Raw genomic sequence first — 13614 nt, forward strand, 5'->3', positions numbered from 1 at the left:
GACGAAAGGAAAAGATAAAAAGAATCAATAGGAAGACAAGGAGGGGGACTCGAGAGAGACTCATGAAAGGTCAAGAGACTAGAGCACATATTATCCTCCCAAAAAGTGACATGGCAAGAGATGCGCAATTTGTTAGAGATAGGATCCCAACAACAAAACCTTTGTGTTCGATTCCGTAGTCAAGAAAGCCACAGAGACGTTCACGCGGTTCTAATTTGGTATGTTCATGTGGGTAGAGAAGAACAAAACATGCACAACTAAACCTTAATGATAGAGTAATCAGAAGAAGTGCTATATAATTATTCAAATGAAGAAACATTTTGAAGGACAGAGGAAGGAAGAAGATTGATTGTGTAGACAAAGGTAAAAGCAGCTTCACCTCAAAATTTTACAGAATAGGAGGCAGACAGATATTGGGCCTGAACAGAGTCCATAACGTGGCGATGTTTCCGTTCCACTCACCCATTCTGTCGAGAGGTATGAGGACAAGAGCGCTGAACAAGAGTGCCTTGCTAGGCGAGAAAAGAAAGAAAATTGGAGTCCTTATAATCCAAGGCATTATCTGTACGTAGAACCTTGATTGTACGAGAGAATTGAGTGTGATTTGGCAAAATCAATATATATTTGAGATAAGGCAGAATGATGTTTAAGAAAATATACCCAAGTAAACTGAGAGTAATCATCAATGAAAAAACAAAATAGCAATACCCATTGGCAGTAAAGATAGGAGTAGGACCCCAAATATAAGAGTGAACTAAGTCAAAAGGTTGATCACTTATTGAACTGGACTAAGAAAAAGATAATGTAGGTTGTTTTTCAATTTTGCAATTCAAGTAGTCAAAAGGTACAAACTTGGAGACATTATTCAAATTTTCAGCTAAAATTAAGTGACGAAGTTTGTCAGAAAAAGCATGACTAAGATGGAGATGTCACTGATATATAGCAGAGTCAGTGACAAAAACAGAAAAAGAACAAGCATGGAGCTAAAGTGGTGTGAGCTCAAACAATTTTCCCATTTTGCAACCCCCACCAATTGTCTGTCTTGTCTACATATCCTGAACCGGACACCCAGTAGAAGAAAAAAACAGTTAAACCAAGATTACACAATTGTCCAATTGAGACAAGATTAAAGGTTAGGTTTGGAACACAATAAGTATTGAAAAACTGCAAAGTAGATGTGTCAATGGAGCCAACATGAGATATGGTCATACAATTACCGTCAATAGCATAAATGGGAGGAAGAGATTTAGTAGGAGTGGGTGTAGGCAGAAGAGAAAAATGAGAAGTCATATGGTTGTAACAAGTGGAATCAATGAGCCACCGATTACCTGGAAAAATTGGATGAAATCAACTGTTTAAACAAGTCATATAAGTCATTCATTTAAAAGGTAGACGGGAAAGGTTCAAAATCAATAGAAGAGGCAACAGCAACAGTAGAGGCAGAACAAAGTTTATAATGTCTAGACTTCGAAGTATGTCTCGATGGTCGTGTAGGACAGTTGTCCAGAATATGGCTATGTTTGTGACAATATCTGCATTCGATTTTGTGTAGTCGGCAAATTTGTGTACAATGAGCTTACAGTTTTTACAGAAGATAGCTCCAGAAGTACCAGATATATGAGTTTTTGTGAGTACCACCTCAGATTGCATGGAAGAAGCGATGCCCAGGAGTTTTTCCTCAATAAGATTTTTTGGATTGTTGCATCTAATGATGGAAGGAGACTACGGTGTAGCAAAGCAGCATGGTTAGATTCGTATTTTGGATGAAGCCCCATAAGAATCTTAATGAGACGAAGATGATCCAGACTGATTTTAGTTTGATTCAATTGTGTCCAAATTGCCTAAAGTGTGGCCAAATAGTTGTTAACAGATCAATCAAGTCTCTTGATTAAGATTTACAATAGTTTTATAATTGATAATAATGAGCTAATCCAATAGACTGAAAATGTGTAGATAGAAAATCCCACAAACTCTTGGCATCATCAAACGCATTACACTGTACCTAAATGATAGGTATAAACGTACTTCCAAGCCAAGTGATGATCTGATGGTTTTTACTATCCCAATCCTCCAACCGTTCAATGAATTTGTTTCGTCCTCGGTGGATATCTTAACTAGCTTAGGAATATCGTCAGTGACGATGCATCGTAACTTACGCCCAATTAGAAAACTTTTCATTTGATGGGCTCAAGTAAGGTAATTTGTCCCATCAAGAATAGTACTAATGGGGCGAACCACATGATCTTTTTCCTTGTGATTTGGTGGCTTGAGAAGGGAAGAACCGACTTAATGACTTGGCTTGGCGGAACCAGCATGGCTCAAAACGGCTCAAAATAGCTCAGGGCCTCGGCTTGACTGAATCAGCTTGGCTTAGTAAACACAGATCGGCGCGACTTGTCTCGGCTTGGAGGGATCGACTCAACTTGACTCAGCTTGGATGGATCGACTCGACTCGGCTTGGCTTGGCAAAAACGGCTCAACTGGATCAGCGTGAATCAATGCATCTGGATCGAGATGTGAGGAATAGAAGGTTGAAAATACTCAACCCGAATCTATTTATAGGAGCTTCGTTGGGAATTTTTTGCTCGATGGAAGTGCACAATAGATAGATCCAAAAAATAGGAAGTGTAGTAATACATTAAATATACAGGGATATAAGTACCATATGGACAGACTAAAAATATGATCATAAAAACTATCCTAAAGATCCCCAACCCTCTTAAAGACTCTCTAATTAAGGAGACTAAATATATGTGGAAAATATACATTCACAGTCTTAAAGTTTAAATTTTTTCAAAGATGGCTTTTAGTGTTAATTTTGTACCATAATACCCTTTTTTTCATGTATTTATATTCGATTTTTGTATATATTTTCCTATTTACGAAACTACCTTAATGATGGGGAGAAAAAATGCATTTAATATAATTTTTTTCATTTTTCAATTTGGAAAAAAAATGCATTTAATAAAATTTTATTTTCTATTTATATTGGTTTTCACGTATCAACTTATTGATTTTTTTTATAGATTCATGGCTATTTTAAATATACCTTAGAATATTTTGTTAGGTATTTGAAAATATTCTAACCAATATATGAAATATACTACACAGTTTGTTAGGTATTTGAAAATATTCTAACTAATATATGAAATATACTACTATTTATAAATTAGAGATTGACTCAATATTTGACATAAATCACAGTAAACCAATATATGAAATATACCACAAAATATAAATCTTCATAAATTTCTTTGACGTCACAGTATATATATCATATATACCATTTAGGTAGTCAGAAATCACAACAATCAAAATTTGTATATATCATAATATATGAATTCGAAATTTAAATAAATAAATAAATGAAACTCTCATTTATATCAAATAAACGAATACATATATCACAATATGTATCAAATTTCCTACAAAAGCTAAAAAAAAGTACATATATATCGCAATATATATAAAAAATAGGAAAAAATAAAACTAAAAGTTGAATTAAGTTTGTTGTTTGTCTGCTTCGAATCTGTCATTTTGTCATCCGCTCAGAGTCCGTCGTCATTCATTTACTCCGAATCTATCATCGCCCTTCGTGCCGTCCCATGCTCCCCTCATTGCTAGATCACCTCACGTCGTCCGTCTTCTGCTTGCAACTCACACCACCGGAAAGAGAAAAGAGAGAGAGGAAAAAGAAATGGTCTTGACGCATAGGGAGAGAAATATATATATATATATAACACTTAGATGAAGGCTAAATTATAAATAATCATTGATATTAGTGAAAATAGAGATCAATAGATCTTTGTGTAAAAAAATGAAAAGTTCACAATATTAACGAAATTTTGGGAGTTTTAAATTTAAGGTCTATTTGATTTTTTGGTTTATAACTCCACATTTCAACTTAGCTTTCATTATTTATTCAATCTGTGATTTGGCTGGAAGATCATGTATCTATCAGTATCATGTGTGGCTTATTATCTTCTTTCTTGTTATATGATGATCCTTAATTTTTGTTTGTTCTCTCTTATCATGGTTTACTTAAAATAAATAAATAAACTGACAATAAAAAGTAGTGCAGGTTGATAAATTAGGGTTGAAATCATCGAGAGATTTTCAATTCTATATATATTTTATTTTCATCTCCAAATTTTTAAACCTTAATACTCTAAGGTCCTTAATCTACTAAAAAGTGTATTTCAACTTTTGTTACTATTTTTTAAAAAATACATTTAACTATTAAATGATATAATATTAAATTTACCTTTAATCAAAGTTTAAGTTTTTGGATCAATCGGTTATTTAAGATGGTATCAGAGCAGGTTGGTTCGAGGATGTCTCATGTTCAAACCCAACATTGTTTCCTTTCCAATTAATATTATTTCTACTTGTTTAGTTCTTCTTCATATTTCAAGCCCACAAGTGAGGGGAATGTTAGATAATCACAATAATAAAGGATGGAAAATATTTATACCATTTTCATTCAAAATAATAATACAATTCTTGAATAGTTTGAATTTTTTTTTTTTTTTTTTTTTTTTTTTAAAGAAAAAAGATGGCTCTACTAGTTAAAGAACTATATTACCCTTGTTACTCACAAAAATCATGATATAACTCTAACAAAAAGAACCAACTATTGGTTATATTGCTATTGCATATCTAATCCAACAAATACAACTAGCAAATGATGAATGTTTAATTAAGATAATCTTTAGATCGAATAGTTCAAATAATAAATTCGAATTTCAATTAAAATTATTCAATGTAAAGTTACCAAAACAACTAAAACATACGTTAAAATGAGTTTAGCTCAATTATATTGACATGATCTTCCTTCATACAATTGTTGTACTAAAAAAAATAACTAAAACTTATCCAATAATCAAAAACCAAAATATAGAATCTCAAGACATTAAAGAGGGAAAAAGGTAGTAAGAAAAACATTCAAAAGTATAGAAATCATAACGGAAACCAAATCCGATCACATATCAAGATGATGAACTTCCCCAAAAAAGAAAGGTGAGGAAAGGAATTGGATACTATTATTTGACTTGCATTTAGGAATATTCACCAAATGAGAGGGCAGGAAATTATGACTTTAAGCACAATAAAATTACAAATACTCTACCATGAACTATTACTCCTCCACCCCGCCCCCCTCCATTTTTAAGCAATAGGGAATTAATTAGGGACTAAACAAAAAGTATATCCATACAAATATAGGCTAACAACTAAAACAAGAGGTGTGTTTTAGAAGCGCATTATATATATATATATATATATATATATATATTACTGTAGCTTCCCACTCATGGACCCAAACGATAATTATGGGAATCAGTCATGAAATGGCCATCAAAGTAAAAAGCAGCAGCGGCATTGGGATGGTAAAACCCCTCCATACCCATAAACTGCACATCCTCAGAAGGCTTCCAGTGCCTTTTCCTTTGGTTTATGAACCAATTATTTATCTGTTTCTGGTCAAGCCCAGTTGATTCCGCCAGCGCCAACTTTTCTGCCTCCTACATGCCCCCCACACGCAAACACAAACACAGACAGCCGTTACACTAAATTAATTATTTTTGTTTTGGTTGAGGCATTTTAACAAACACCTTGTGTGCCTGCAATATGAAATGAATAATGAATAGTTTTTTTTGGATTTTTTACCGATGGGTAAGGCCATTTGTTGTGCAATTCCCACCAACGAAGCAGCTCTTGTCTTGCGTCTTTTGGGAGTTTGCCTTTCTTCTTTTTCTTGGAAAGTTCTTGCTTTAAACTGCTAAGATAACCACTGTATTTTTTGAGTAAGTGATTCTTAAGCTCTCGTTCTTCCGCTCGTGGGTCGATTTGATCTTCTATCTCTCTTTCCCCTTCCCCGCCTTTCTCTTCCTCCGACGACGACGATCCCATTCCTTCACATTTCCCTTCTGTTCCTCCAATTTTTTTTTTCACTTTGTCAATTTCCAGCCAGATAAACTCAAATAATTAATGGTTAAAATTATGAGTTCTTCTTACAATGTGGCCACCTCATAATTTTTAACTTAAAAATCAAGGCTTGGTCTAAAAATAAATATTTCTAAATTTTTATTTTTGTTTCTTTTTAATTTTTTATAATAATTTGTACGTTTTTTTATAAGTAAAGGAAGTTAAATTTTTAGTCAAATTTTTAAAGTCGCATTTATTAAGGTCTCGTTTAGTAACCATTTAGTTTTTTTTTATTTTCGAAAATTAAACCTAATTCATTCACATTTTTTACCATGGTTAGTATCATTCTTAAATACAAATGATTGAATTCTAAACTAAATTTCAAAAAAAAAAAAAAAAAACTTTTTGAAATCTGTTTTTTTAGTTCTCAAAATTTGGTTTGATTTTTTTAACCATTGGTGAAAAATAAATAACAAATGAAGAAAGAAGTAATGTCCATAAACTTAATTTTCAAAAACAAAATGGTAATCAAACGGAGCCTAACTATGTCATTTTAGGTTTTTGGTTTTTGAAAGTTATGTCTATTTACTACGTTTTCTTACAATAGTTTCCATATTTTTTAAGTAGAAGAGTTGAATTCTTAACCAAATTTCAAAAACCATTTTTTTTATTGTTCAAAATTTGGCTTTGGTTTTTGAATACATAGTTAAAAAATAGATAAGAAAACAAGGCAAAAAGGGGGTTTGTTAGTTTAATTTTTAAAAACCAAAAATCAAAAATGAAATTGTTGCCTAATGGAATCTAAAAAAATTTGTTTCAAAATTTGACTTGATATTAAAAAAATATTTATAGAAAGTAAAATCGAGATATTTAAAGTATACTTAATTTTCAAAAATAAAAAATCAAATACTTATCTAATAACTAAAATTTTTAATTTTGTATTTAATAAATTTTTTACATATCTAAAACTTTTTAAGTTTTAGTTGATTTACTAGGGGGAAAATAATTTATGTATAATGCAACTATCTAAATTTTTAATGTTTTTTTAGCATGTGAATGAATTTACCATGGAAGTTTAAGGACTTTAATAACACTAAAATTTAGTGACCTGTTAGATATAAAGCTAGAAATTTTAAGAATTTAGATATTTTTTAAAATATTCTTGGACTAAATAGACATGAATTAATTTCGATATTAATTTTTTTCCCTAAAAGATAGATAATAAATTTGTAATTTAACTCAGTGGATGTGTGAGATAGGAATTATAAAAGTGTGCTTTGAATCTTTGGCGAATAATTATTAAGACATATAGTTATTATATACACTCCTAATGTGATAGTTATTTTTTTTAATCATTTTTTTAAATAGATATAAAATTGAAATCTTGCAGGTTTATTAAAATTTGTATGAAGACTAATAGAGTTTAAAAGTTTGGAGGACACCGACACAACTAACAATTAGGGTTGTTTACTAACGATTTGGTTTTTGAGTTTTTACTTTCACCTCAATATTTCTTCCTTTGTTATCTACTTTTCACCAATTGTTTAAAAAATCAAGCCAAATTTTGAGAACTAAAAAAAATAACTTTAAAAAAATTGTTTTTGGAATTTGGAATTTGGCTAAGAATTCAACCATTATATTAAAGAAAACAAATCATTATAAAAAGTGTGGATGAAATAAGTTTAATTTCCAAAAACAAAAAGGAAAAACCAAATGGCTACAGGAACTAAAAAATAAAATGGTTATCAAAGTAGATCTAATTTACTAGTTTTAGATTAAAAGAAGTAATAAAATATTGAACTTTGTGGGGGTGAACGAGATTTGATGCTCAAATCTTTCATAGTGATTATTGTACATGAAATTAAGATCCCGTTTGGAAACTATTTCGTGTTTTATTTTTTAAAATTAAGTTTATAGATATTACTTCTATCTCTAAATTTCTTCATTTGTTATCTACTTTTCATCAATGATTCAAAAAAAAAAGTCAATTTTTGAAAACTAAAACAAGTCATTTTTAAAAAACTTATTTTTATTTTTGGAATTTGACTAAAAATTTAACAATGGTAGTTTAGAAAGATACAAATCATTATAAGAAATGGAGAGAAAATAAGCTTAATAATTTTCAAAAACCAAAAAACTAAAAACGAAATAGTTACCAAATTAGATCAACTTCGAAAATTTTATATTTTATTAGAGAAGTTAAAACAGTCTTGATTTATTATGTGTTAGTGTTATATTTACACAAAATTCAGTATAATATAATGCAGTTAGTTACTAATGAGTCATAGACTAAGTATTTTTATTTTATCTTTTTTATAGTTTAACAAGTATAGGTGAATTTTTAAACCTCATTCTTTTTTTCTTTTTTTTTTCTTTTTTTTTTCCATCAAGAATATGCTACCTCTAGTTGGTATTAAAGAAAATAATATTTTGTAAAGGCAAATAATTGATCAGGTGATCAATATTAAGATTTTATAAGCAATGCATTATTATTACATTCAAAGAACTCTATAATCAACTTTGAATTGGAGACATGATTAACAAATGGAAAAATATAAGCGGAATGAAATTAAATTCAATTAACAGCTTCTTAATTTTGATATATGTATTAAGGAAAAACAAAATTTCAATAACAGTTTATTGAACAAAAAATTCTACTTTAGAGTATGTTTGGAACACATTTTCAAGTATATGATTTAAAAAATAAGTCATTTAAAAAAATAAAATATTTGAAAACAATTCAAAATAATTTTTTAATTATATTTTAATTAAATTTTATCAAAGATGTTTAAATACAAATGAATTTTTTAAAAGCATTTTTTTCTCGAATGAATGCAAATAGACTAAGTTAGACTATCTTAATTTCAAACTTGACTTAATTATCTTTATTTACCATAGTTTTTTACTATTGGAGATTTCTAAAATAGATTGGTTATATATAAAGTAATCATTTTAAAGATAAATTTTATAATATTTTAATATTACTATACTATTAGTAATGTTTAGCCATCTGGCCACTAGATTTTTTGTTTACTTGGAAGATCTTGTGTTTAAAAGAGTGATAAATCTCTCCATTATCACTGCCTACTCACTCTTTTTTTAATTTTTTTTTTTAGCTCAGTGGTTGTAATGACTCAAATTTTTAATCCGTTCATACTTTACATCAGTTGAATTATACTTATATTAGCATCAATTACTTATCTTTTATCTCTAATGTTTTTTTCTATTTCTTTCATTTATTTTGATTTACTTAAAAAAAAAAAAAATCTCTTCTCTACTTGAAACATTTTCAAAATTAGAATTAACTCTCATTTAATAACCATTTGATTTTGATCTTTTTAAAAAAAATAGTAGTTTGATTTTTTATTTTTAAAATTTAAAAAGTTTATAATATTATATTTTACCAATGAGTTTCTATGATTTACTATATCTACTCTTTTTATTTATGAGTTTTCGTGTTGTATTATTTATACTCTTTTTGTTTTTATGTTTTTTTTTAAAAAAAAAAAACTTGTCTTTGTACTTTATCCAACAAACTAGACTTAAAATTTTCTTTCAAAAGCTAGACTAAAAAAAATTCTAAAGTTGTAAAAAATATACAATTTGTTATAGGTCTGATCTTTTTGTTAAAAAATAACTAAAAAGAAAACACTAAGGATAATCATTAGGATTCGTATCCAAAATTTGGAAAGAAAATTGTTGTAGGACGAAATAAAACATATCAAGTTCCATAATACCAACTGCCAAGCCCCTAATTCATTGTGATGTGAAGTCACTAATTATTTTGTCATTTTGTTTTATAAATCTTTTTAGAGATACATTTTATCCCCGATTAAGAGTATGATTAGACATTACTAATTACATCTAAAGAAAATTAAACCATCTCCCCTAAATCATCAAGACAATTACATTTCAACCCTAATTAAGAGTATAATCATACACTAAATTTTCATGTTAACAAAACCAGTTTCCAGACCATCAGAACAATTCATTCTGATATTAAAAAAAATAATAAAGTGGAAAAATAAACAAACAGAAAAAAGCAGCAAAACCCAAAGAAAAAGTACAAAAGGTTTTGAAATCATAATGAAATTAGGGTTTCTTTTCTTTTTTTTTTTTTTAAAAAAAAAAAAAAAAAAAATCCTTTGGGAATGGCTCTTTCTTCCCTTCAATCATAAGGGGAAGAAATCCTTGCCCACATCAAAATTAAACCCCCGAAAAAGCTATTCCAATGATCAAGATTAAAAATGATTGCAAAGTAAAAATCCCAAAAAAAATTGAATAAATAAATAAATAACTTGTTATTGAAAAAAAAAAAAAAAAGAAGAAGAAGAAGAAGAAAGAAGGTACCAGATGCTAAGATTTGAAAGGAGCCATTGCAGAGAGTATTAAGCTGAGATTCAATTCTGTGCATGAAATCTACAGCTTCTTGAATTGGCCTTGTTAGCTCCTCTCTATACTTCACTAACATCCCATAATAAGCTTCCTGAAAATATTTAAAATCAGTAATTATAATCTTAATTTTTTAAATGGTTAAACGAGACTTCAATTAAATTTACCATAAATTGATCAAGATCAGGATCAATTGATGAACTCTCAGTGGACGCCATTGAAGATCGTCGCCGCTCGAATTCCTCCCGTACCGAACTAAGTTTCGCTGCCACCTCTGGCGGAGCTCCAACCTGTAAAAGAAAATTTTACCAAAAAAAGATTAGGGCAAATAATTTTTTTAAAAAAAAATCTGTAAAGAATTTTTTTTAAAAAAAATGGAAATTACGTTTTGGCAATCCAAGAAAGCTTGGAGGAGGTTAGAGAAAAGAGAGTGAGAAAGAATTTTGGCTTTAATTGAATCAACATTATTATTATTAATATTAATATGATTATGATTATTTTGGAACTCTCTCATTAAATGGTAATGAAAATCATGAACTTGAATTTGAGATTGTGAAGCAGCAGTAGTGGGAGGCTCCAATTTGACAAGTTGATCGGAGGGAGGGAAATAATTGGAGTCACCGGAGGGGAGATTTGAATTTACGGCCATGATCATCTGATTCCCATTTGAAGAAGAGGATGATCTAATTACGAAATTGCCCGCAGGAGATGAAGAATTGGTTGCCAAAACAGGTACTGAATTGTACAAGAAATTTCCCCTACACCTATCACCATGAACCTTGTACTGATCTTCCATTATAAAATAAAATATAAAACATAAAATATATTTCTTTTTTTAAAAAAAATTAAAATTAAAAATTAAAAAAAGGGAACCCAGTACTATCAAAAGAGAGAGGGGAAGAAAAAAAAGGAAAAGGAATGATTAGAAAACCCTAAAGTGGAGAATAATTAAACAGTGAAGTTATGGAGAAAAGCTAGCAGTCAACTTCCATAGGACAGGGCCAAAAAGGTTGTGTTTATGAGCTGGGTTTTTTTTTTTTTTTTTAATAAATTTTTAAATTTAAAAAATAAAAAATTTGAAATGGTACAGAAATGAACTGATTTCGGAAATTTTTAGGAATGTGTGTTTTGGGTAAGGGGTGGGTTATAGATTTGAGAGTGCGGCATTAAAGAGGAACAAAAAGGGAATCTATATAGCTTCTAGTAGAACACAACGACGGCCACCGTGATATCTCCGGCCACTTGGGTGCTGCTATTTTCTCTCCTCTTTTTATCACACAAATAAAAAATATATTTTTTGAATAAATCAAATTATCACGTGGTAATATTTAATGGGAGCAACTTATGATGCATAGACGTTGTTATTCTATATGTGTGTATCATGTATGGATGGATGGATCATGTATGTGGATGCATGTTTTTTTATTATTTTTTTAAGAAACAAAATATACATTTTCTGTTTTTTTATCCAATTTACTTCTTGTTTTTTTTTCTTTAAGTTTCGAATTTCATTTTAATTTTGTTTTTAGATTTTTGAAAGATTACCATTTTACTTTTTGAGGTTTAAGTTTTTTTCAATTTGGTTTCTATATTTAAAATTTATATTTATAATTTCGATGTTTTCACTAAATATTTATCTTAGACTTTGATGTCAATGTGTATTATTAATTTAAAATAATTCTGAAATATAAAATTAATTTTAATAGTGAATAAAAAAGAATGAAACGTAATTAATTGTAAGTCTTTTAGATTAATTAATAGCACGATATTAAAAATTAGAAGCAAATATTTAATGAAAAATCGAGATTAATTTTTTAAAATTTACATATCAAATAAAAATTAGATCTAAAATTTAAGGACCAGCTATATATTTTTTTCATGTATATATGTGTGTTTTTAGTAAAGAATAAAGCCCCTTGTTTTCTTTTTTCTTTTTAATTCTAATTTTACTTGAGTCGCTTTTTATCCTTTTTCATTTCACGTTTTTTATCTTTTAAAATTTCTAATTGGGTCAATAAATTTTTAAAAAGAAATCATTGGTGTTTTTCAAATGTAATATATGTTTTAGTTATGAAATGCAAGAGTATACCTCGCTCTCTCTATATATATAACATAGTTAATAATTAGGTCTCATTTCATAACTACATAATTAATAATTAGGTCTCATTTGGTAACTGTTTATGTCTCATTTGGTAACTATTTTGGTTTTTTTTTTATATATATTTTAAAGTTAAGCCTATAGACATTACTTCTATCTCTAAATTTTTTAGTTTGTTATCTACATTTTATCAATGATTTAAAAAATTAAGCCAAAATTTGAAAAGTAAAATAAAAAAAAATAAAAAAAAAGTAGCTTTTGAAAATTTGTTTTTGTTTTTTAAATTTGAAAAATAATTTAGGAAAGATACAAATCATTGTAAGAAATGAGAAGAAAAATAGACTTAATTTTCTAAAACAAAAAACAAAAAACTAAATGATTACTAAACGAGGGCTTAGTTTTTTATTTTTGAAACTTTAGCTTATTTTCTCTTGATTTTTGGGATGGTTTGCTTCTATCTTTAGTAAAATAGTTTGAACTCTTAATGAAATTCCAAAAACAAAAATAAATTATTAAAAACTAGGACAGATTGCAAAAACCATACACTTTAAAACTTGAAGCTTAACTTATGCAAGTGTTAAAATTGGATCCATAAGTTTACAATAGTTGTAAAAATTTGACATTCATATGGTATAAATAAATTGAACCATCAAACTTATAAATTTGTTACAATTTCTACAAATTATGTAAATTTGAGAATCTAATTTTGACATTTGTACAAGTATGAGAGCTCAATTTTTACAATTAAAGGTTTGATGGTATAATTGCAACTATTACTGTATTTTGGGTGGATCTTGTAATTTCCCTAAAAACTATATATATATATATATATATATATATATATATTATATATATATATTATATATATATTAGTTTATAAAATTTTGCTTATTTTGTTAAAAACGTCATAAAAGATAAATAAGAAAACAAAAAATTTAGAGGTAAAATGGGTGTTTGCGGACTTAATTTTCAAAAACTAAAAATAAAAAAATAAAATATTTAAAAAACAAGACCGAGAGTAGTTCCTGCGAAAGCAAATATAGCGGAATTAGCATATAGACATGTTAGTTACGAAAAAGTATGGATTTGGGAGTGAAATACATCAATGTATATATGTAGGGGTTGGGAATACAATAATAATAATGGAGAAAGGAAACACAATAAAAGCAAAGACAGGTCTCTAGGTCCCTACGTACATA

At 28.5% G+C, this 13614-nt stretch overlaps 1 protein-coding gene across 2 annotated transcripts; it reads right to left on the reverse strand.

Annotated features, from left to right (window-relative positions):
* Positions 1-5020: 5020 nt before the first annotated feature.
* Positions 5021-11506, reverse strand: LOC120075342 (homeobox protein knotted-1-like 2). 2 transcript variants are annotated; one of them, XM_039028643.1, is made up of 5 exons: positions 10703-11506; positions 10485-10607; positions 10276-10411; positions 5668-5927; positions 5021-5522 (listed from the first exon to the last, which is right to left on the reverse strand). In XM_039028643.1, the coding sequence occupies exons 1-5, from the start codon at positions 11111-11113 to the stop codon at positions 5310-5312; spliced, it is 1143 nt and encodes a 380-aa protein (XP_038884571.1). In that variant the 5' UTR covers positions 11114-11506; the 3' UTR covers positions 5021-5309. The 2 variants fall into 2 exon arrangements, with proteins under 2 accessions (XP_038884571.1, XP_038884572.1); XM_039028644.1 differs by having other exon boundaries at positions 10939-11060.
* Between the last annotated feature and the right edge of the window lie 2108 nt (positions 11507-13614).

The sequence above is a fragment of the Benincasa hispida genome, chromosome 4, assembly GCF_009727055.1.
Source record: "Benincasa hispida cultivar B227 chromosome 4, ASM972705v1, whole genome shotgun sequence".
In the NCBI taxonomy this organism is placed as follows: Eukaryota; Viridiplantae; Streptophyta; class Magnoliopsida; order Cucurbitales; family Cucurbitaceae; genus Benincasa; species Benincasa hispida.

What these genes read in the sequence shown, in the direction of transcription:
- LOC120075342 (XM_039028643.1), bottom strand. Translation starts at nt 11,113, where the DNA reads ATGGAAGATCAGTACAAGGTTCATGGTGATAGGTGTAGGGGAAATTTC. An exon ending in CTGATCTTGATCAATTTATG is followed by an intron (nt 10,412 to 10,484) that starts GTAAATTTAATT and finishes AAATATTTTCAG; the next exon opens with GAAGCTTATTATGGGATGTT. An exon ending in ACAAATGGCCTTACCCATCG is followed by an intron (nt 5,523 to 5,667) that starts GTAAAAAATCCA and finishes GGGGGCATGTAG; the next exon opens with GAGGCAGAAAAGTTGGCGCT.